The 26,575-nt window shown below is 29.0% G+C and overlaps 1 protein-coding gene across 3 annotated transcripts in view; it reads left to right on the forward strand.

Annotated features, from left to right (window-relative positions):
* LOC142325375 (proteasome activator complex subunit 4A-like) overlaps window positions 1-26,575 on the forward strand; it is a 168,651-nt gene that overhangs the window by 108,451 nt on the left and 33,625 nt on the right. For all 3 annotated transcript variants that reach the window (XM_075367071.1, XM_075367072.1, XM_075367073.1), the window contains exons 21-25: window positions 1,641-1,770; window positions 6,954-7,258; window positions 9,587-9,782; window positions 20,113-20,227; window positions 22,966-23,108. In XM_075367071.1, the coding sequence (XP_075223186.1) occupies window positions 1,641-1,770; window positions 6,954-7,258; window positions 9,587-9,782; window positions 20,113-20,227; window positions 22,966-23,108 (889 nt within the window). The remainder of the gene's footprint in view (window positions 1-1,640; window positions 1,771-6,953; window positions 7,259-9,586; window positions 9,783-20,112; window positions 20,228-22,965; window positions 23,109-26,575) is intronic.

The following is a 26,575-nucleotide window of genomic DNA, read 5'->3' on the forward strand; positions in this document are numbered from 1 at the left end:
TAGACGAGCCTATGAAAAGTAAAATTAGTATGAATGAATCTGCTTATTTTTTGAACAATTTTAGAGTTGTCAGATCCATTTAATTTGTATTGTCACCATCTCATTTTGAGTATTTTGACTGTATATAAACTTTTCATTAAAAAACTTTTTAACAAGTAAAATGTATCTATCATGCCTTTTAACTGACTGGTTAGTTATTTCATGCAGTATAAAATTCAGGTAGGTTTACTGAGTCTGTTTCTTTAGTTTTCAGTAAAAATATTTCATGATTTTTGCTCAGAAAAGCACAATATTTTATATTAATGGATTCAGTCTTGCCTGCTGGTTTTAACATAGATAAACTATATATTTTTATACATGACGTTTTCTAGAGAAACATTTCCTTTCTTAGAAACTATTAAATTCACCATTTATACACTTTATTGTAAAAAAACCATTAAGGCTGAAATTTTACACTTATACTTGGATAAAAAGTTTTTTCCTTTTATCATCACATAACTTTTTTTAATTCAGAGATAAATTTATAAAACTTGTACATGAAATTATTTACCAAAATTTATTTTTTAATGATAATAAATTAGTAAAAAAAGCAGATTATCATGCTGTTACTAATTTTTATAATTTCTAAAATTTGAATATCTTTTTATTACAACAAAACAAAACTCAATTGAGATTCATTTTTTTAAATTACATTATTATGTAACCCTTATAAATATATTCCTTTTTTGTTGAGAACTCGATAACAGACATAATTAGATGTAGAATTTTTTTCCACCTAACAGTAATTTAACTAAAAAAAATTATTCAATTTAATGATACCAGTAAAACATTAATGAACATCTAAATTATTACAATGCTTTTCTTTGATAAACTGCAGTAGACTATACAAGTAATATTAACATAAGTGTTATGCAGCCTAATAATTGTTCGTTTTTCCTAGGATGGCTGATCTGTGCTATAAAAACTTAGGTAAGTAATTCCTACCCAATGAGTGTTTGCCATTTCTTTATGTGTAATCTAATCTTCCAAGGGTCTGCTTTAGTTTTAATTATGCTTATTTTTGTAAAATAACACTGTAACTGCATTATAGTTAATTATCCAATATTTAGATGATTAATGGAACTTGTGATACTGCATTTTATTAAACCTTATTAGGCCTATGAAATTTTGTGCTCATCAGTGGTTATAAAACTTGAAAGCTGAGTAGGTAATTACATTGCTTGTAGGTTAAATTATTGATATTTGCAGTTGTATTATTACACATCTCATCTTGCAAAAATCTTGTAACTCACTAAAATATTGATTTTTTTAGAAACAAAGAATTGGAAAATGTAGGATTTTGCCTCTCATCGCTGAGTTTTAGTTTAGGTCATTTGGAAGTTCATATAATAAAAATTTATGGAGTTTCTTATTAATTGTATTGTTTTCATCCTTTAAGTACTCAGAACTACTAAGAATATTTAACTGAGGTTAATTATCAAATTCTAAGCTGTCTTTTTCTGTTTCCCTTATATTTTCTGAAATAATTTTTATTTACATCAGGTTTAATTCTATGTTTTTACAGTTATAACAGTATTTTATTCAATTATAATTTTTAATTTTTCATTTTAAAAATCACTGATCTATTATTATATATTCAGGCATTGGCGGTACCACACGATGGCATTATGCTTCTTAAGAGATTTGGTTCATCCTGATGTGGCATATCCACCACCTGTTGTCAACAATTTCCTTTATACTTTGATTCACGATTCATTAGATCTTAGAAAGGTTGGTTTTTACATTTATATTTTTATTTTATTTATTTATTTATTTTTTAAAACATTTTATTGTTTTACTTTTTGCTTATATTCTTGTATTTCTTAACATTATTTTGTAATTTTTCCCCTTGACTTCTAAGTAATGTTCAAATTTGAAGCATATTTTTTCTTTCTAATGAAATGTTCTACAACTGCCTGTATTCTGCTGACAGGGAAAATAAATAGCACAAAGGATTACCTTTGATTAATTCTAAACATGTTTTCATGTTGAAATTTGAATTACAATGAATATCTGAACTTGTATACATGATATTCTCAAACTCCTTAGTTCAGTAACAATATATGCTTTTATAGATATACTTTGTTTAATGTATTCTGTAGTTTTGTAGAGGTACAGTAATTTCATTAAAGTTGGAAACTGAAGTAGAGACATTTCACTGATGAATAAACTTCTAAAAAGTAGATTCAAATCATTGTGTTTTTGCAATTGGACATATAAAACAAAACTGCAGATTTGAATTAATTAGTTAAAAATATATGTGGTTGTTTAAAAACTAGTTAAGGTACATAAGTTGATAAAATTGATTTACTACCAAAATTAAATTTGAAAGCCTTTGTCATTAATAGTCGGTTGTTATTATAAGGTTGATTTAAGAAAATAAATAATTTTATCGTTATACATTTATAATTGACTACATTTCATAATATGTATCTTAAACTGACAAGGTAATAAGCATTTTAATTTTAGATGGTCTGAGAATTTTGTATTTTATGTCTTAAAAAAATCAAAAATATACTGAGAATCTGATCTTTTTAATGATATCCAAAACTGTTTTGTCTTTTTCATGGTAGTATTTTTCTGCCTAATGAAAGATGTGGTACTTTTGAATTACTGATATCAACTTCAAATGTGTTGACATTTGTTCCAGTAATCTGAAAGTTTTCTTAATGGTTAAAGTCAGTTGTTCATAGTACCCTTTAAAAGCAGAATTCTGGACCAAATTTCCATGTATTACATATGTAAGTAATCAAGTTTATCATGTTCTTATATATATAATTTATTTATTTACAATATTTCAACTTACCTACCTAACTGGACTTGAATATTTAAATCTGAAAATTTCCACAAAAACCCATTATTGGGATAAAATCTGCCAACATTGTTTTCCTTTTGAATAGAAGAATTCATCTCTTTTAATCGTCAAATATTCATCATCTACTCAAAAATATCCCTTTAAGGGCTCGTGATTTCAACCAGCCTGTTAAGGCCTGGTTGTAGTTTTTCTTCAAGCAGACTGCAGCTACACCTATTCTACATTCATAACATCGTACACTTTACAATATAACCATATTCACTTCATTAACTGTCCATTTTTTGTCCTCAAGTAGATTTTGTGGTGATAATGAACAAGTTCTATGTAATGAGTCTAGAATGAATCCTTTAAGTGAACCTAGTTGTTGGTACCAACCCTAGCTCCAGTAGACGTATGCTCTGCTGGAGCGGTCCTTTATTTTACCATTTTTTTGTGAAAGTACAATTTCAATTAAAATGAATAATATTGCATTGGTTGACAATCTCTTAAAAATATTAAAAGTTATTAAAAAATCCTACTCAAACTTTTCTGAAAACAAAATTTAGAAATTAGATGACGCTTTTTTTTGATGACTAAACTAGTCCATGATTATTGGGCAAGTGATGCACAGAATGAAAATGGTTCAAAAAGATGGCAACATATTAAGAAAATTAAAAGAGAACTTGTCAACATTGATTTGTCATTATCAGAGCCACTTAAGGCTTCTGTGAATCTTCTAAATTAATCAATAAACTGAATTTTGGGGTTACCTTTTTAAAGGTAGAATGTGAAAAAAAGATTTGTCAACTCTTAAAACCAGATTTCTTAAGAATTTACTTAAATGCAGAAGCAGTTTGATAACAAATATTTACTTTGGAGGAGTTATTTTCAATTTCTCTGCAGATCTACATGTAATTCCATTGCGTGGAAGAAACTTAAGATCCATTCGTAGGCCATTAACAGCATCTTATCCAGTACCAATTACAACTGTACAGTATCAGTTACTGCTAGAACGATTGCATCATGTACATGTCACCTGATGATAGTTACCAATATTTTGGAAATTGCTCAGTTTCAGTTCTAGGCTACTACAGTGAATTTCAGAAATACAAATTTTACAATAAATTAATGTTTCACTTTGAATGTTCTATTCACATTTCAAGAATTATATTAAAATTCCTATATGTTTACTGTTAAACTCGCATATGTCATTGCCTAGAAATTACAGTATTTAACTATGCATGATGTGCTATCCTAAATTCTGCATGTAAAAATTTGTTAGACAACAGAATTTTATGTCAAGTTTCTTAATCATATATGAGGTTTTTGTAATTTGTTTATTGAATCTGGGTGAGAAGCTATGCACCTTAAATCTCATTAACAAGTGTTGTATCCAAGCTAATGGAAAGTATAGTGAATTGTAAATTAGTTCGGTATTTTGAGAAAAACTCTTTTATAATACATTGACAATGGAAGATTCTAATGAGTCAAATCTATTAATCATCTTATTGCCTTTGAAGTAGCTGAGTAAAATGCATTTACAGTATGTCAGTGCCTTCTTAATATCTCATTCTTCTTCATAGGCAAATGACTCAGCTTGGTGAAGATGGACATTAAAAGATTGGGATGTAGATAGCAGTATGCTGGATTTCATAGCAGGATTCCTACAAAATTAAAATTTCTATATTTGAATGGGGTACAGCAGTTCTAGATTAGTTACACATGTAGATTAGATATTTAAGAAAACTCAAAATTTAATGTTTAAAAATTGTTTACATTTCCATGTGGTAAGAAAGAGCTGTTTGGGGTTCATATCAAACCTATTTCTAATTTTTATGGATCCTTACTGAAGTCACAATTGGATTATAGTTGAATAGTTTACTTCTGTGGCAGAACAATTGCTGATCGGATGTTGTACCTTGTACGTACATACAGATTTCTTTGATTTGCTTGCTGCTGATGTATCGCAGTCTAGTACTGCAGTAAACATTTTAGTGATAGTAGGGTGAGCCTTCTCTCTGGCAAAGACAAGATCAAGTAATAATTTTTATGCCCCATATAAATGGACAGCTCGGCTTGCATAATATTGTTTATAGGAGTGAGCTTAATTACCGTTTTAGAGGCAAGTGAATAAGATAAAGATTCCCAAGTGAATAGAGTTAAAGCTCATCATGTATTTTCTGGAATGGTTATTAAACTATCTTGTTATATTTTTTTCCCATCAGTGTACTTTTCCATTGTGGATACTTTCACCACTTCATTGTCATTTTCAGCTAACTGGCTATAAGAAAGGTAATAATAAAACTGAACACTTACAGATTTTACACATTAGTCTGCCTCACCAATGCAGTACTGCAGTAATTTAGTAATGCTACTCAGCAATACCTGAAGATAATGGTTAGTGCTTAAAGAAGCACTATCAGATAATTGCAATTATTCACACATCTGTTGCTATCTTTTTTAAGCATTCACAATGCATGTGTTCATTTCTGCTGGGTTTCTAGCCTTGCAATGATTCCAGCCAATGAAAGAGACAATTTCTTAGCCACCACTAAGAAAGCTAACACTTAGCTAACTTTTGAAAATCATTTTATCTGATCTGATTATGTTTGTTTTCTGAAACATCGGTTGAAGGCTGCTTGCAGAATGAGTGATGAGATATTGTTAATACTAAACTTGACTACATTAATTTAAATACATTGGCGCCATGGAGGTGGTCAGCACAATCCAGGCTGAAAACAGGCCAAACAGGGCTTTGAAGTACTGATTCTTTGTCATTTAAATTGGACCATACCAGGTGTGATAATACATGGATTTCTTTTCATCTGATGATGCTTCAATATAAAGTTTGGATAATTGCTGCATAATTGTTCATTTCATTCTCCTTGATTGTGTATCGTATTAGATGGCATTGCATTTAGAGAGCACTAGTTCGTACAGAATTGGCAGTAGTTTGATGAACATTTAAATTCATCATTCTAAATTAAATAAATTTAAATTCTTAAAATCTGTCCTGTCAGAACTTTCTCTTTTCTTTCCAGCCGCTGTTTTCATTTATGGCAGGAGCTGTATTCACTCCTACCTCAATTAATTTTCACACACGTGTGTGTATGTGCATGTGTTTTTTACATATTTGCTATAAGTATTTTGATGTTGGCACCAAATCATGACACTAACTAGGCTTATAGTTTTAGCTGCCTTTTCCTACAGTGTATCATTGAAATAAGTAAGTTAAAAATTATTAAAAAAATATTATTTTGGCAAAATCTCACTTTGTTCTTAATTATGAAAAATTAAATCAGAACACTCATTATAAATTTAAACTAAAGACAGAAGATTAAGTGATAGGTTTTCAAAAAATAATCAGGTTTTTGCTTCTTGAAATAAAATGTTCAAGATCAATTGAAGATGACAGTTAGAAGTAGCAGCAAGCATCATTTGGTGTTGTGTGGCTAATTGAAAAGTTTGCTCTTTTTCCTTTTATGTACTCTATTAATATAATCTCTACAGTTTTTGCAGTTGTAAAAAATTATGTTTGCTGAACAATATGAAATTTGTGAATTTGGAACTATACACAATAGATGAATACAGAATTTATACAAAATTTTATACAATACTTACCTCCTTTGAGAATGGTTGTAAATTGTAAGTTTTGTCATGGTTATCCACATCCATTAGATTTCTTGTGTTTTTCTCTGGGATTTATTTTCTATTGCTTTTCGTATACTGATGCTTGCCAGTCATGATGTTGATTGATGTACTACAAGCCTCTGATGAACAGAAAAATGTGGTACTCCCTCATAAGTTTCATGAAGCAGTTGCTGCTACTATATTTTACAAATGTTGAATGTTCTGTAATTTTTTCATAGAGAAATTAATGAAAACCAGTAAAGAGAAATTTAGTAATCCTTTGATTTGGTTGTTGCATAATTTTCCAAAATTTAATGACTAATGGTAGATGTTCCCTATTAATCAAGATTTTTCTAATATTCATGTAATTACACAAGTAAAAATTGAACAGAGGATTTAGAATCACATATAATTAGGATGAATATGAGATTGTTTACTAATTTTATTAAAATTTTGATTGAAGCTACACTAATGTATTATTTTTTTTTAGATTGCTATAAGATGTACAGTTTATGCTTTAAAACAGCAAAAAAGACCACACAAAAAATATGAAATAGCTGTTGATAAGATGGTAGAAATGAAAAATAATGAAATAAATATATCTGCTGCGCAATGTGTTGGTGATGGATATTTGTGTGATGAGCATGGTAGTGTTATTAATAATAAAGGGTTTGGAGACCGATCAGATAATAAATGGTTACATTATAATTATGCCACTAGACCTCTATCTAAAGAACAATGGGATAAACCTTATTTTCAACACAAACGATATATTGGTTACTACACATGGCCAAAGTAAGTAAAAGAAAGTAAATTTTACCAAATATGTAATTTAGTGTTTTCTGTTCCTTTGTGTATAAAGTATTAAATGATGTAGCTGAAATTGTTGACTGCTGTTCTTAAACCTGAAAAAAGTGAATGCTCTCATGCTTTGTTGTTAATGAGGCAACAAAAAGTTCAGGAACAATGATGTGAAAGTTTGGCAGACTAATTAGGACTTATTTTCCTGCAGTTATTTATCTTGGAAATTACTGTTAAAATATGAATTTAATATAGAAAATCTTGTGACACAATCTATTAGGCCTTTTATGATTGTCAAAATGAGCAATTTATGCACATAAGTTTTTTGTACAGCTTGAATAATTGTCATCTGAGATAATTATATACTTTATATAATTCATCAAACTTATCATAGAAGAAGGTAAAGCTTTAGGCTACATTGAGCTTTTATGTTTTACATGTATTTAATTCTTATTGGTTGGTAAATGACATGCATGTGGAGGACCATACATTAGTATAATCCTTGAGAAACAAAGAATTTTAAATGTTTCTGCATACGACTTTAGTTTGAATTGTTTATCAGTCTGCTATTGAATCCTTAGTACAGTTAAGACAACCAGATCACTAGGAGTTTCTTCCTACGCTTCTGACATATAAGATTTTTTCAAGTGAAGGGATATTCCTTAGGAATTTGTTGCTTTTGGTCAATTAGTTGATTCAAAATAACCCACCGGATTGGTCTATTTGTGAACTCTTCATTGCAAATGAAGAGTTATTGTATTGATTTTAAAGTCGAGAGTTCCAATGTTCAAATCCTAGTAAAGGCAGATACTTTTATACGGATTTGAATGCTAAATCGTGGATGCTGGAGTTCTTTGGTGGTTGGATTTTAATTAACCACACATCTCAGGAATGGTAAACCTGAAACTGGTTTAAGACTACTCTTCATTTACATTCATACATATCATCCTCTGAAGTAATACCTTATGGTGGTTTCGGTGGCTAAACAGAAAAATAGAGTTGATTCAAAATATTTCAGTGGCATTTTCAGATACCTAAGGATTTGAAAGATGGTAAGGATGAAAGCAATTGAGAAGTTGTAGGCAGGGAGGCAAATGAACTTACTCAGTCATAGCTCAGAATGTTACTAAAAAAAGAAATGTGTAGCGAAGGAGGTGATGTTTTAATGCAATTGAAGACATTTCATTCTGTCATAGCTAAGAATATTTTTTTAAAAAATAAACTGCTTGATCGATTTCACTTACGGGGGACATTTAAGGCCCAATAGGATCACTGTAAAATTGCATAATAGATTCATTCTAAAATCACATTGGAAACTTTTTGAATGGGATGGAGACAAAGTTTATGCAAAATTTTGTGAGGTTGCTCAGTTGACTCTAAACCTCTGTGAAAAAAATTATACTTACATTTGCTAACATATTGAAGATTGCTGAATGTAATCATCTGTGTTGGGGAATTTTTTTTCTTTTCCAGGAAAGACTAGTAAGTATGATTATTTTGGATTACATCACCAAAAATTAAAAACACTTCTAATGAAAATGTCTTATATAAAGATTTAACTGAATTTTATAAAGCAGAAGAAAAACTTCTAAAAGAACTCTGAAACCTCAAAGGAAAATAAAAGACATCTGATTGCTTCGAAAGAATTCTTAAGAACTGAATTCAAAAATTCATATTCTGTAAGAATGGGAATGATGTGTCAATTTTCCTTCTGTGTTGAGATTATGCTTATCTTTAGACTTCTGGTGTAATTTATAAAAGGCACTAAGTTTTATGTGCAGATGAGTTTTATGTTATTTAACATAAAAAATAAAATTCATTACATGGCTGAAATGGATTGAGTTTACCAATCCTTAACTAATCTATATCCAAATATTGATTATAGTTTTAAATACTATATTTAGTATAGTTTTACTCTTTCTACATTGCTTTATGAATTCAACTCTTGTTTTTGATTACAATTTACAATTTGGGTAATATATACATTAAATTAGTAAATGAACAGCTCACTTTCAAAATACTGGAACTTTTCTCCCAATTAACTTTTGAACTAATTAGCAGTACCTTCTACTTTTGAAGAAATAAAATTACTTTCTGAAAACATCTACAATTTGTAATAGTAACAAACATGGAAAAATGATGAAATTAAGTTACTTTAAAAAGTTAAGGATATAAATATTGTATTGAAAGTGATTTGTTTATACATAATTTTAAGCATGACTTTTTATCATGATGTGATGTTTGATGAATCTAAAACTTTGTTATCTTTAGTTATGTATGTAAAATTTTATGTATATGTAGTATATACTGAATATTTTTTAGGGTTATGCAAACATATGCAGCATCTAGTGAACAGCCTCCTCTTGATAGGAGACGTATTGAATTAACTGATGAAGAGAAACAAGTGTATGACTTTTTTGTTCAACATAGTAATGTTGAGAAGTTTATAAAATTCCTTTCCCTTGAAGAAAAAAAAGGAAGAGATAAATTTAATGGGTTCCGTTTCATTTTATTTAAGGTAAATTTTTTCCATCCTTATTGTCATTAAAATACTGAAAAAAATGGATTTTTATTTTAATATTTAGAGGAATTACTGAGAAAACAGGAATATTTTCAAGGAAAACAGTAAGAGATAAGAGTTTATGATTACAAAATTTGTGTGAACTGTTGCAGATAAAACATGTTTTCTGTATACAAACTTATACTTTATTATATGTATTAAATATATTCAGTATTCCTGTTATCATATGCATTCAGTACACATGAATATATGGAATAAATGTCTTAATTGCAAAGATAAAGTTCAGAAAGTCTTAATCATTATTTGTGTCTAAATGCTGAAAACAAATATATATCCTTTTGCAAAAATGTTCTTTTATAAAGAAATTTTATTTTTTCAACTCTACTCCTGTCAACTTCTTCGTATCTTGTACAGTTATTTTGCAGCATTTTAAGTGAAGTATTGGTAGTTTTCATTATTCATTAGCTAAGTATCTCTTGTTATTCATGGTTCATAGATTTAAATTATGACAATTTTTTAACACTTAGCCATTCTGAGGATTACTTTTATACAGAGTATCCCATGAAGAAGCTTTCAGGACTTCTACTGCTGAAAATAATGAAAAATGTTCATATAAATGTAGGTCTGGAAATGCTCTGTTTTTGAGTTAAGGCTAGTGAAAGATCTCAACCGGATTTCATTTCTTCTAATAAAAAGAAGCCCTACTGTAATTTTTGGGACCCAAATTAAGGAGTAAAATTGGTTTGGTGGTTTCTTATGTAGTTTAAGCTGGGAAATAGGATAAAACAGGTCCCAGAACTGTAACTCCAATAGTTTTTAAGATATCCTATGTGAAACACTAAATTAAGTGTCAAAAATCAAGTTTTTTTCAGGTTGTAGTACATTAACTTTGTAAATTAACTAATAAATGAGGAAGATTTAGTAACAAAACTTGTAGAGAATTTAATTTGAGATAATTAATGTTAATAAAGCCAATAAAAAGTAAATAAAAACTTTTAAAAATTGCTTTTTACTGAAACAAAACAGAAGAAAGATAGACAGAAGATTGTATTATTTTTTCTGTACCTAACAAATATTATTCTTAAAATAGCAAAACAAAATACATGAAATGATAAATGGTAACAGAATAACAAACCTCATTTACATTAATTGTTTAAAGTTCCATCCTTCACATGTACATAGCATTCTGCCCAAGGTAAAAAATTTCCAGTAGCTTTCCGTATCATCAGAGGATTGTTTCGTATAAATTTAATAGCATTTTATGTTTTAATGAGTAACTCTTCTTTAGTATTAACTTTTTGTTGGTATACTAGTGTTTTCATACGACCCCAATTGAAGTATTATAGTGGTGTTAAGTGAGGCGATCCAGTTTAAGAAGTTACCATTAAAGTGATTTCTAGCTACTAAAAAAAATGCACTTCATCATCGCAGTGGCAAATCATTTGTAATCTAGTTTGTAAAGGTACATCCTCCAAAAAAACCGGCAAATTATTTTTCAAGAAATGCGTGTGCATCACCCGTAAGGTTTTCATTGAAAACAGATGGTCCCAGAATTTTGTCATAAATAATGCCACACCAAGCATTAATGTGAAATCTATATTTGAAATTAGTTTCCACAGTACCATGTAGAATGTCTTTGCTCCAAAAATGACTGTTAATGAATTGAAAACTCCATTTCTCATAAAAGTGGCTTCACCAGTCAATAAAAGTGGCTTCACCAGTGAATAAAAGTGGCTAAACCTTAACAATGTTGTCTAGAAGCCAATGACAGAAGTTTAACACTGGGGGTAATCGTTGGCCACAAATTTTGAATCTTCTGCAGGCAGAAGGGATAAATAAAGATTTTCTTTCTTTAGGATAAATGTAGCATATGAAAAATGCCGTGCCTAACTGGGATTTGAACCCAGAACCTCCAGATGAAAGACCAAGATGCTACCACTCACCACAAAGAGGCCGGCACCTCTGTGGCATGAGTCGTTTAATAAAGCTATTTTACTACAAACAAAAAAAACTTCTTTTTTAACTCTGAATTTTGTGTTTTATGTCAGATATGTTAAAAATTACTGGAGTTACAGTTTTTGAACTTGTTTTATCCCATTTCCCAGCTCAAATTATGTAAGAAACCACTACCAACTTTACTACTTAATTTGTATCCCAAAAATTATATTATAGCTTTGTTTTATTTTGAGAGCTGAAATTCGGGGGAAATCTTTTACTAACCTTAACTGAAACAAAACGTTTCCAGACCTATGTTTATATTAATTTTTTTCATTGTTTTCATCACTAAAATATGTCCTAAAAGTTTGTTCGTGAGACACCTGTATTTCCCTAGTTCTTGAATTTATTTATATACAATGAATTTGAATCAGCTGCATGTATACCAACAAGTAAAACTCATTTTTCTTCATAAAAAATAGTGCTTGGGTTACTGTAATTGGGTGTAAGTTGCAAGGGGGACATAGTTATTTGTCATTTAGTCCCTGAGGTGTGTGTGGTTTTTAGTTTCATCTGAAGATAATAAATTTCACCAGTTTTGTAATGTCTGACATAAAAGTAATTTTATATTGATAGTGTTAAATTTTTTCTACATTCAGGTGCTCTTTAATGAGTTAGTAAAATAAAATAATCGCTACAGCTTATATTTTAAGACTGACATCTAACTGTTAGTATTAGGTGCTAATGTACTCTAGAAGTTTAGTTAGTTACGCTTTTTCCATTTCTACTTTATTTTTATCAGAAATATATGAAAAAATACTTTTTTCAAGAAGCTATATGTAATAATGTTATTTGTGGTTTTACTGATGAATGTGATATAATTATACTTATAATATGAATATACTTATACACATTCTTATATATATTCTTTATATTCTTATATACTTCTAATATAAAAGAAGTTTGATTTTCAACTTTCTAATTATTACCATTAATAAATCAATCCTAATTAACCATATTTACATAATTGTCAGGAAACAACTGAAAACTTTCTGTTACGCTGTTTTGTTCTACATCAGATAGTTATAATCTTATGCCTATTTGACATAAAATGAATCTTTTGTTTGCTAATCGATAAAGCAATAATATAAAATAATAATTGGCTAAAAAACTTAAAACTTAAACTTGCTAATTCTTTGGTTTATTTTTATATTTTTTAATATGATTCATTTAAATCTTTTAATGATGCAAGTAAGGAAACATTTATATTAAAGATATTTTTTCTGAAATTCTTATTTTGCTGTGTATCTTCAATAAAGCTAGAAGTATATGAATTTTCTGGGGAGAATTAGTGAAGAAAATAGTGTTCATAATATATCAAGAATAGATGTAATTTTAGCTTTTTCAGACTAAACCAAAAAAGGAATAAAAAAATTAAATACAGATCTATCAGGGTTTTTCCAGAATTGATAAGATGGTTAAAACTTAACTTAAAACCATACCATCATGACGCAATTGGAAAGTAATTTCATTTTAAGCAATTATGTAAATGTTCTTATTTTTATCATTAGAAACTTAAAATTTGATGAACGTTTCCATTAAAAAAACAAATTTTTCATACACTGTTTTCAAGCAGTTATGCAAACTTATAAAAAAAAATGAGCCATTTCTATTTATTAGAAAAATTATCAGAGATATTGACTCTACCATCAATATATCTATGCTTGTTGCTATAGAGTGAGACTAGCTGCAGCCCTTATTCTGCTAACCTTTTAGCATATTGGTAGGTTGGTTTGGCAATATTGCATAAAACTTGATTGTTTTTGTCTTTTTTTTTTTCAAAACTTATATTATTTAGTGATACGCGTTTATCTGAAATTTTAATTAATTTTTTTTAACTTTTTAAATTTTATAATATATCTTTAATACAGGGTGATTCAGGAGGATAGGGCAATACTTTGACAACTCATTCTAGAGGCTAAAAATAAGAAAGAAGTACATATAAACATAGGTCCGAAAACGCTTTGTTAGTGAGTTATACAGGGTGAAAGATATCGCCTGAGTTTCAGTTCCTCCAGGTAAATTAAGGCTTTCCGAAATTCTGAGAAGGTCGATTAAGGGGCAAATTCAATTGTTTCTTATGGTTTTTGAGCTGGGAAATCAAAAAAATAGGTCCCAGAACTGTATCTCTCTTAGTTTCTGTCCCATGTAAAATGCCAAAAATAGAGTCAAAAAACACATTTTTTTACATTTGACGTACAATGAAGTTGTTAAATTGGCAATAAATCATACATTTTTTAAACATAAATTGTAGAGAATCTAATTATAAGGAGATTGATGTAAATAATGTCAACAGAAGACAAATAAAATTTTAAACATGTCGACTTTTATTAACAACAAAACCGACGAAAACTTAGAAGAAAATGTTACAAAAAAAGAAAACAGATATGTCTAGTACAATAATTTTAGACCTACGAAAAACAAGTTGGCAACACTGATTTTTTCATCACAATTTGTTTAAGCACTACTCATTGTTGTCAGTTAATTGTGGTAATGTGTTAAATAAACCTTTTGCTGATCAATCGTGTTTGCAGTATTACATCGAATTCTTATCATAAAAATTTCAAAATCATTATGAAATTTTCTCTCCCCTGTGTTTTTGTTTCTTGTAATAATCTTTTCTTTTTTTTAACTTTTTCACATTAAGACTTCCATTTGGATTCATTCATTATTGCTATTTTATTTTTGTATAACATTTGAACTTCCTTAATATCAAAAGTTAACATTGTCAAATGTGTCCTTTTTCTATAGACGATATTCTTTCAATAAGATTTAAATTTGTTGATGCAGTAGTAGTCACTGGATGTCATGCCCTTCTTTTAAAATTTTACCTTGCTATGTTTTTACTTACTTTAATTTTATAACTGCAGTTCTACCACATCTGAAAAAAATAGAATAGAATGCTCGTTAACTAGTTTTTCATCTCTTTTCTTGAGAAGGATGTCTGTTTTTTCCCTGCTGCTGCGTTGAAATAAGATTGTTGTTGGTTACAACCACATTTCTTTTGTGTTGATTTGGTGTTAGTTTTTCTTTAGCTCATTTTAAGTAATTTGTTGTTTTCATTTGATCATAATAATCACCACTTTTTGCATTTGATTGGCATATTAATAATTTACAGGATTGATATATCAATAATTAACAGGCTTTCATTTTATATAAAAACTCATATTTCCCTAGTATTAGGCTAATATGTAATTTAGTTTCTCAAACATGGTACTGCTGATATGTTAAATAACATTAACAATAATGAAATCCACCTTAGTAGTGGATTCTGGTTGTATAAATGGATATGACCACTGAAGTATCGTCTGAATTTTTTTCTCAGCTTACATAGGACATGAAAGTAAAGGTGGAATTTACTCTCTCTAGATGAAACTGAAACCCTCTTTTTCAGGTTTTGGCTCAAGGATTGCATTATAGCCACTTTACAATAGATGTTCAAATGGTGTAAAAATTATCTTATGAAGAATGTCTGGTGAGTATTAGGTTTAACTTCATTTTCCTAACCTTATTCATGCTCATCACTCTGCACTTGCCTTATGTAGGTAACTAGGCCTGCTACTACTGCCTTGTGATTGGTCACAAAGTTAAAATTTTTGGTCTGCCTCACCAGTTAATTATATTTACTGCCAAACCATTTGGCATATTCAAGACTTTTCATGTTGTAGTTGGATTCCACTGTACTCTGTGTTCCATGATTCAGTAAGTGCTTTTCAATCATAACAAATTGTGAATATATCACACGTATTCACACAAATCCAATATCCAGACATTTATACCTGTTTCTATTTTAATAACTATAATACGAGTGTCAGTTTCTTTTGGGTTTCTGGTCACATAGGAATTCAAGGTGAAAGGTTTGATGTGATATCAAAAAAGCTTGTACACTTCAGTCCCCCTTCATCAAGCATGTTACCTGTTGTTGTTATGCATGGTTCCTGAAACCTCAGTCAAGGTAGGCTTGGCAGAATGAGTGGTTGAATGCAGTTGACAATACACAATACCACATTAAAGTTATGCATGTCATGAAAGTTATCAGTGCAAGACAGTTATTGTGAAGTGCTCCTTTGTCATTTCTATTCAGGGTAAGGCACCTATTTGGATTAGTGAAACAAACCCAAGGGAATGGTTTTACTCTGGATAATATGCACTGTAACAGTTTTCTGACAGCAAGCAAATGACACGGAGTTCATGTCGTTTGGTTATATTCCAGCATGCTCATTGGATAACTGCTATATAACAGTAACAGCTCATCATGATCTTCTTGACTGTGTACACTATTCGGCAATATGTCATAGATTTAAACTAGCATGTATTGGCAGTATTTTAAGTAATGGTATGATCAAAATTGGTCAACTTCATAGACCCTTAAATCTGCAGGAACTTTTATACTAATTTAATTGGTTAATCAGTGTTTGTAGGAACACCTTACACTCCTACATGGTCATTTGTAATAATAATAAGTGTGTGTATAATTTATTTTATATCTGTAATTATTATTGAATAAAATATTTCTGTATATACTTCTTATTTATATGTATTTTATGTGTATATATCTATTTATATATGTGTGTAATGTTTGTTTCTGTTATGTATTATATACAAATATATATTCTTCTTTATTCTAGTTACTATTTTTAGTTTTTTAGAAAAATAAAAAATAATATATTTTTCTGGTAAGTGGATTTGCAGAGCCGTCTTGATTTGTTATTCTTTGATTGTTGAATTTGCAACTATCCAGTATTGTTTGTTCCATCAAGTCTCTGGTATACTTACAAAATTGATTCTTTGTTATGTCAGACTCTATACACATTTTCTGAAATTTTGTATATAGCTCCATCAGCAGTTTGTTTATACTGCAGCATTTTACTGTTTATAACTTATAGACAGTGATAATCCATCCCATCACCTTAAAAAACTAGCTTGTGGATAAATACTTTGTTGATTTCTTTGAGTTTCTGAATTTATGTTCTGTATATTACTTATACAGTGTTACAAAACTGCAAATTTAGAGTGTAATTTGTAAGGTTTTAGCTGTTTTCTTCCATGCAAGTTCACACACTCCTGCAATAATATGCAGTCTGAGAAGAGTCCATGTATAACAAAGGAATACTTGTAAAGTTCATTATGAACATTAAACCATGTAAGTATTTTCATTAGCCAACATGAATGCTTACATAACATTATCCATAATTTTCCTTTTACTTTTGGACTGATTTATTCTATGACATAATAATATCAGGCAGTGACTTATAATTCCTGGTATAAGTGCTTAATTTATTTATCTTTGATATTTGTCTGCTCATGGAAAGGTTAGAATAATCTCACTGTAATTCAAAAGTAAGGACACTTATAAGTGCAGAAATTGATGATGACTCTTTCATCTTTGTTGGGTATCATGAATGCATTCTAGATTTTTATTTAGAGTAGAAATACCATCATGTGAATTGTACTAAATCTTTCTTTACAGCCTATACTAAAATGTGGGTAATAGGAAGAAAATTTTGGCCTGTAAAATGACTTCTTATGGTCCGTACATCAAGTTTGATGCTGCTATTGGAACTCAACTGTAGATAGGCAGTTGTGTTGCTCATGTAGGGCTAAGTAGTTGATATGTGAATATTCTTTTAGGGACTATAGGTGCATGTTGAAAGTTATGTGCTTTACATGTATGCCTACATGTACAAAAAAAATATTTTATACAAAATCTGAAAGTTATTAACAAAATAAAAAAATTCTTCATCCATTATTTTAATTTCCTTGTTTTATGTTAATTAAATTATTATATGTAATCTTTTATCCAGTTTATTCAAAAAAAAGTTTATAAAGACCTTCTACAGTAAGTTTTTTAATTAATTTTTTTCATAAACGTGTTAATCATTCTGTATCGTAGTGTTTCTCAACCTCAGGGTATTGAGCCAGAAATCATAAATCAACATGTACAAACATTTTAATAACATATCTGGAAAGCTTATATGACAATACTGTTAAAATTAGAACCTCTACCAGAATGCATTTTTGGAATGAAAAATTCAATAAAAAAAACACTTAATCATTTCAGAACCCTAATAAATTCTGTCAATCCCTGCTTTAAAATTCTCCAGATATTGGAGTTTTGAACACAATGTACCATTCAAACATAACTAAAAGATTTTTTTCAAGAACATTGATTTTTCCAGTTTTATTCTCTAGATCAGCATTTCTCAACCTGGGGTCGCAAGGCTAGCCCCTACACCTTTACATGTAAACAATAATGAAATCATTTTGAGAGAAAGCAATCATTTATTATAAACATTTTACTTACATTTATATGTGCACATGTAAAGAAAATAAATTAATGAGATGGTTGCGTTTATTTTTCATTTAAATCTTTCTCCATACATTGATCTATGCTTTCAAGGGATAAAGATGATTTATATTACTTTATAACTGTACTTATGATTATTTATTACTTTATCTATATTTAGTTGTTAACACAACCATAGACAAAAAAAAATTTTCACAGTGGTAAGATGTAGTGAAAAGGATTAATATTTTCAATGCCTCTGTGACTAAATTTCCATATTCACTTTGATGAGCAAACCAAAACGTATCTAAATCTTAAAATGTGAATTGTAGTTGTAACATTTTATCATCATACATTTCAATGAGCTGGTCTTGAATCTCGCCTGGTAATTTAGCAGCTACAACAACATTTTCACAAAATGGATTCAGTACCCATCTCTTTTAGAAATCATTTTTATCTCCTGGGAAATACTCTGCCTACTGAATTTTTAGCTCATGCAAATGCATATTCATGCTATCCAAACTGTGGTGAATAATAGTGTCTTTTTCATTTAAATTTTTCACAATATTATAATAGTAAGTGGGTGGAAACATATTGAAATCTTTGCTTTGAAGTCAAATAACCAGATATCATGCTTCTTAATGAAAGCATGAACTTTGTCTGTCATTAATAGAATGTTTATCATGTCCTTGTAAATTTACAGTCACTTAAATGCAAAAATACATCAGCTAAGTAAACCATCAGCAACATATACTTATTATTTTGAAAAAACATTGAAAATGGCATTTGTTTTGGCATTGATTTGCAAAACATAATATTTTCTTTGATTGATCTGTCCCCATTGCATTCATATCTCACAAATCTTTAGAACTGAGAAATTTTTGCCACATCTGTTGATTCATCAAATTGAATACTAAAGAATTCACTTGCTGAATTATCTAATTCAAACATATCATATGCGTGTTCGAACATGACATTACAACGAATATTATGCAGGCAGACCAAATTACAAGGAGCATTTACACAAGTTAGAACCTGTAAATTGCTCATGTTTGTACACTTCATACATGCACACATACCCATCACTATCAACATAGCTAATTAGTTTTAACTAGATTTCATTGGTTTTGATTTTGGTTGCAAAATATTCACTATGTATTTTTATTTACTTTTTGAGGGGTCGTGGAGCTAAACACGTTGAGGATCTCTGCTGTATCATTTGAGAAAGTTACATGATAGGCCAAATATAATTTTTTTTAATAGATGTTTAGTGATAAAAAATTATTTCAATTACTTTTTATTTACAAACTTTTTTTTTCTAAATGTATCAGATTAAAAGATAAAGAAAGATTTTTTAAATGGTTGGTGAAAAGCATTTAGATATTGAGAAAAATTTATAAACTTTTCATCATCAAAAACGTAAATGAAACCAGAAATATTAATCACACAAAACCAAAAAATTACTGAAAAGCTAATTAATTATTGAAACAAGCTTGTTATCAATTCAACAACAATCACCACAACTAAAATACTTATGACTGTAGATATTTCTGGTGCTAACATTTTTTGCCTTTACATTTAAAGTTATGTACAACATTGGAGTATAAGTGAAAGTTTGTATACTAGTGTATCTCCTATATCATTTGTTCCATACAATTTTCACAGATTTAAATATCATATTAAGTAAAGAGTTTAATGTACTATAACACTTGATTGTTTTATGTGAATTTAGTGTAGTTTATCGGTATGCAATATCATTTAGTATATTTTTCATTTGCAGTACTAAGAAATCCATATCTCTTTAATTAGAGCTTAAAAGCTCTTTTAAAATGTAATTTTCTCTAGTTGTAGGAAGATATTTTTCTTTTTATATGTTGCTCTGTTAGCTTAAAAAATATACTAAGTTTTTTTAATAACATATCTATTAAATATGTATACTATGGTAGGATAGTTGGTGTTTTATTATCTTGAAATTAATCTATCATTAAAGAAAGTTTTTGATCTTTTGGTTTTCATCAGTTTTTTGCATTCGTTTGATTATTACAGAGTATTTTTAGAAATCATGGAGATACATTTCTGGAGCTTTTTAAACCTCATATAAAGAGATTAGTTGAAGATAAACAAGAAAGTAGTCAACGATGTGTTGCAGAAATAATATCTGGTATATATTATTAGCACAATTATTATTCAGAACAATATTATATATTAAGAGATAGTTTAAAGTATTCTGTAATATTTTATTAAAGATTAGTTGTAATTTTATTTCTATAATGTTTTATTAAAGAATGTGAAAAATCCAGATCCTCAACTTTAGTATAACATAACTACTCCGTACATTTTTAATGGAATATGTATTTTTTTAAATTATAGTCATTTTATTGAATTTGTTTTAAGTTCACAATTTCAAATGACTATGGTATTTTTTAATTCATAATAATATACCAACGCTTAGAGTTCTAGAAAAAAATTTCTAATATTGGTTTTTACTAGGATTAAAATAAGATTAGCAATTCATGAGGAGAGCCAAGTTATGTATTAATTGGACACAAGTCAAGAACTAAATATTAGATAGTTAAACAATGGTATTTTTCAATTCATAATAATATACCAACGCCTTAGAGTTCTAGAAAAAAATTTCTAATATTGGTTTTTACTAGGATTAAAATAAGATTAGCAATTCATGAGGAGAGCCAAGTTATGTATTAATTGGACACAAGTCAAGAACTAAATATTAGATAGTTAAACAGAATTTACTTCTACAAAGGTATGTCAGGCGATAAAGTAAACTGACAGAACATAAGGTAATATCATACAAACAGAAATATCTTGTTAATAAATTGCATGGTAAACATTTTTGAAGTGCAGCTTCTAAGAAGTAAAGAAATGAAAACAGAAATAGTTTTATTTTTTATAAAATTGTGGATTTTATTTATGTCCAGGAAGGATGCTGCTTGATGTATGTTATGTTATTAAAAATATTTTTTTAAAAAGCAGACAATGAATATTTTTTACCTTGATTTTTTTACCCTACCAATCTATTTTTACTAGATTTCATCTTCTGAGACTCCCTTTTTAGGTATACATTTTCATTTAACTAATTTTTTACAAAAAGTAAATGAATTTTACTACATATTAATAAGTAACATTATTTTATTTAAGTCAGATCACATTTTGTGTAGGACAGCACAACATAATTTTTAATCTAATATCAGTTTTATATTAACTATTATATTTTGCTGTTACAATTACACACCATTGTACTAATATTTATGTATTTTTACAATAGTGTTGTAATTTTAGATAAGGGTACAATTAGTTATTTTATTTTAATGGTGTAAAACATACACTGATTTTCATATATTTTTTATAAATTGTGCAATGTTACTAATTTACATTTAGTTTATTTTTAAAATGTAATCTAAATTCAGAATTGTTAGATTATCTTTTTTAATAATGATAAAAGATAATTTAAATAATGTTTAAAAAGATTTTATCTCCCTCTTACAATCATGAGACCTTGTCATTGATGAATGAACTTAAGTTTTTCTCAAAAGCACATTTGTGTATGGTAGGTGCTGATGTAAAAGATGACCATTTATAGAAAAAACAGATGAAGGAATGGTTGCTAAAATGAAAAATCACGCTTAAGTTAGTTGGTGATGGTGCAAGATAATAGGTTTATATGACCTGAACGGCAGAGTTATTTAGGTCTTTTAAAAAGTTCTTTGAAATTAGCATTTTCACAGTGTGCATCTGCTTCATCAGATGTATTAAAAACTGTTTAAAAAAATGTTAAATGAGAAAAGAGGAGTTTTACTCCTTAGTCAGATTTAAAATCTGAGAAGAATAAGGATCTATTTCTAGATTCCCAAAGCGTTAATATGGAAGAATCCTTAAAAGAACAAGCAGTAAGTGATAGTTCTGTTTTATTTATTATTGATAATTTAAGTTTTGCTTGTTGTAGGCTTTGAGTACTGCACAGTTCATACCCTAACAATTTCTCTTATTAAATACATCCCTTACTGACATTTAAAGAATGTCGTATTTGTTTGATGGTGACCTCAGAAAATGTAAATAATTTGTTGCAGTTATTCTGTACTTAAGACTTTAGGTTCTTATTATTCAGACCATATAAATTTCTAATCAGTTGTTGCCTTTAACAACTACTGATAGGTGTTTTACTACCTTTCAGATGCTACTCATTTACCTAACCTCAAAATGAATACTCATCTGTTATGGTATCACCTACAGTATAGTTATCGGCTTCACAGATACTCACAAACTCCCTCACTAATAACAAGGTCATAGTTATAATAACAAGGTCAAGGTTATGATTTTTAGAGATGCTCTTGTTAATTAATAACTAGATATTATGTATTTTAACATTTGATCTATAAATCACTTAAATTTGTCTGTCATAACATTTATTTAGAAGAATATTGGCCTGTCCTTTTTTTTTAATTTTACCAAATATAACTAGTTTAAAAAGTATTTATTTTGAATATTCTCAATTAAAATAATGTTTATTTATATAAAGATTATAATTACCAACATTTTACATACTGTTGAAAAATAACAAGTATGTTTATTATTTTTTTCATTGTTTTTTTCCATTTCTGAATAAAAAATGATGAAGTAACAAACTCTAATGTATATTACAATAATTCAAGTATTACTAGATACCTTGCAGATTAGAATTATTTTATTTATCCTTCAAACTTGTGATGTTTCTGTTATTTTTGAATAGGTTGTATAACATCTTAATTTTTCCTTTGAAGAGATCAGAATCTAACATTTTATTTTTCCCTATAAATTTTTTTTTATTTTCTGTATGTAGACATGAATTTTTGATTAATTAAGCTTAGATTTATAATAATTTTTGTTATTATTGATCAATAGGATTGGTGAGAGGATCAAAGCATTGGCCATTTGATAAAGTGGAAAAGTTATGGGACTTTTTAATACCAATAATTCAGAAGGCATTGAGTAATATGACAGAAGAAACTGTTGTGGATTGGGGAATCTGTTTTGCCACCAGCGCTGTAAGATATTAATTTTTTTTTTTTATTAATGCTAAAATGTGATGTTAAACTAACTGCTGGGTTGGTCTAGTGATAAAACTTGTCATAAATCAGTTGATTTCAAAGTCGAGAGTTCTTAGGTTCAAATCCTGATAAAGATAGATGTCTTTATTCAGACTTGAATAATAGATAGTGGGTACCAGTTTCTTTGGTGGTTGGTTTTCAGTTAACCACATGACTCAGGTGTGGTCGGCCTGAGTCTGTACAAGACTACACCTCATTCACATATCATGAATGAGGGATACGGCTGCCTAAGGGAACTGAATTCAGAAAGCTGCATGGGATATCAAGAGACTTCCAGAATTTTCATACAAAAAACAAGTATTAAATTTATTAATAATTTTTTTCAGTGCAATTTTTTGTTATGTAACAGCACAGGTAAAATAATATAAAGGGTATCATGAATTCTTCTTCTGATAAATTTTCTTATATGACCTTATTATTATTTCTTACATTATGATCTTATTATTTATTAAGGCTGTTAACTATAACTGCTTCAAACATTGCTTATGTTGAAGCATAATGCAGACTTAATAGCATAATGTCACACTAGCACTTCTACTCATACAGGTCATCTACCTGAATATGCTAGTATTTTCTATTTGTTACAAAATCATTTAAGCATTACAATAAATCAATTATTTTAAATAAAACCTCCGACAGTGATAAAAAGACTGAACAATTTTCTAATTGGTTTTTAGGTTACATTCTAATTTCTCATTAGGAATTATTTTTCTGATGAATTGTTAGTCATGTGGAGCAAGCCTTGGCAATCCTTTTTAGGAAGTTTTAAAAGTATAAGCTATTAATGAACGTGATTTAATAATACTAATATCTAAAGATGTTTCTTTGATTGTTTATATCCTCAGAATAATGTAAAACACCATTGCTAAAATTTGATTTTACTTTGTTTTATTTACATCAGATTCATGTTTACTTAGTTTTTGTGGATTCCTGTGTCCATGGTTCCATTTTTTTTTTAGATCCACCAAATGTTTATTGCAATGCAGTATCTCTACGTATACTTATTATTATACAAATTTCTTTTAGTAAGGTAATTCTGTATTTAGTTTTTATTATATTGAAATCGTAGAGCCTCTGTATGTTACACTGTTCATTTTTGTTATACAATATGTCTGAGAAATCCCCATTACGTGCAATTTAATGGAATTATATGTTACTACTGTTTTAAAAGTAATGCAGTATTCAGTTCCTAAGAAATAATTTACTACGGTTAGTTTTCCCGCTCTTAAGGATATACAGGACACTTACTTGCTCTTTTATTTCAGTTGCATAGTAATGGTTGATGTGAGCAGATGCAGTTAAAGTGTCAAGTTGGTGACGTGTTTGGGTACAGAAACAACAACACATGGGCCAAGCAATGCCACAAATAATGAATGCTTTAAATAGGATTCGCCTCATAAGGCAACAATGCTTGACGGGAGAAATGTGCATTTGCTTTCAGCGCTGTTAAAAACAAGCTGCTTAATGAATAAAAACATGTATTGCTGTCCACAATTTTAATTTGGCAGTCTCCATTTGAATATATTTGTAAACAAGCAGCCGAACTTAATATTGTTGACCACATACAACAATGCATAATCATATTTAAAACCAGTTGAATATTATCACATTCATTTAATATGAAATGATTTTGGCCAATGTTTGTTAGTGAACTATTGAATGGAAACATTGAACAGTGAGCTGCAGTCTACCATGCTTTGCTAACTCAGTTTCCAAACATATTGTTCTACACAAGTGTTGTTTTCTGATGAATATGCAATTTATCATAGTCATGAGCTAGGAATGAGGTTTTCTGAGCCAAGAAAAATCTTAATTTTGTGCATGAGTTGGAAAACAATCCATAACATGATATGGTTTGGGGTGACATTGTCATAATTGTTTGGATCATAATTTTTTGAAGATAGATGAATGGTAGTGATCTTATTTGCAAACATTAAAAAGATAGTTAAAACTTCAACGGAAAGTATTATGGAACATATCGGGATACAGCAAGATGGGATAGCTTATTTTGATTTTGAGTGCACAATTGCCAGTCCACTAGATTGGCCCTGATTCATAAGTGTCGCCAGCCCTATTGCAACGGCTGCCAGGAACCCCTCTTAACTTACTACACCCAAAAACTCATTGTGGGGAATAATCAAAATTTGTGTATCTCAACGTTGATATTTAACAAAGAAAAATTAAATAACAGTGTGGAGGAAGCCTTTCTAACCATAACTCCAGAGATGCCTTGCAATATGCCAAGGAAGATATGGAAAAACACAGGTATGTGTGTTCATCATGGTGTGTGAACACAGATCCACTGGATTAATAATTTGGAAGTACAAATGTATATACATTTTCAAACAGTGTAAGTGTACAGCAAATATTTAATTATCCAAGGGTACTGTGACTTCTCAAGACATTCTGAATATTCATTTTTTTATTTTATGGACTTCTGTTTTAAGAAAGGGTTTATAAAAGAACAATTGATAAGATGCTAGATAACAAAAAAAGTAGCTGGTTTCAGCATAGAAACTACTCAACAATTTGAGACTGGTTCAGCGAGTGATACTTCAAAAGAGTTTTACTTGTCTTCCTCATAGGTAATAGGTAATAGGTAATATTATAAAGAGAATACAAAACATGAACCAAAATAAAAACTTCAATGATTTTTAGATTATTTCAAGTAGTGGAATTAATTTTTTAAAGAAAAATTACTGTTTTATTTCAAATTAATATAGTGTCAGTATTTTTGATTTAAAATCATATTTACCAGCAGTTTTCATAACAAATGAATATTATTCAATCTTATGAAAACCATTACAAATTTTTATTAAAACTGAAACTTAGTGTTAATGTTTTCAGATTTTCAGAATGGTCTTCATTGCCGTGATAGTAAATATCAAAGAACCTATGCAGTGTTTTTAATCTCCAAGTGTCAGTTACTACAGTGTATGTAATATCTGAAGGTGGGTCAATAGTGCGCTGTGGCATCCCCTCCACTGCTCTTAACATCACTCAGTGACTTCTCCTTACACAAGCAGCCAAAGTAGTGTATTCAAAAAGTCACATCCATTAATTTGCAATGACTTGCTGCACCCTACCCAATTATGATGTTACAATTATAGTAACAAGATGTATTCTGGTAATTTGTTATTACAAATAAAATTATTTATTCCTAATATTTTGTTCAAGATGTATATGAAGTAATTCATTTATTTATTTCTTAAGAGTATGTTTTTTTTTTCAAGTATGTTAAACTAAAGTTTTGCTATAAATAAACAAACAATGACATACAACAGAAGTATGTGAAATGAGTTGTTTATTTTACGCTGTAATGTTACTATTTTCTTTGACATATTGTAGTTATATACCAAAATTATTTCTAAATAGGACATATGCACCAATAAACTAATATTCTT

The sequence above is a fragment of the Lycorma delicatula genome, chromosome 5 (assembly GCF_047948215.1).
Source record: "Lycorma delicatula isolate Av1 chromosome 5, ASM4794821v1, whole genome shotgun sequence".
In the NCBI taxonomy this organism is placed as follows: Eukaryota; Metazoa; Arthropoda; class Insecta; order Hemiptera; family Fulgoridae; genus Lycorma; species Lycorma delicatula.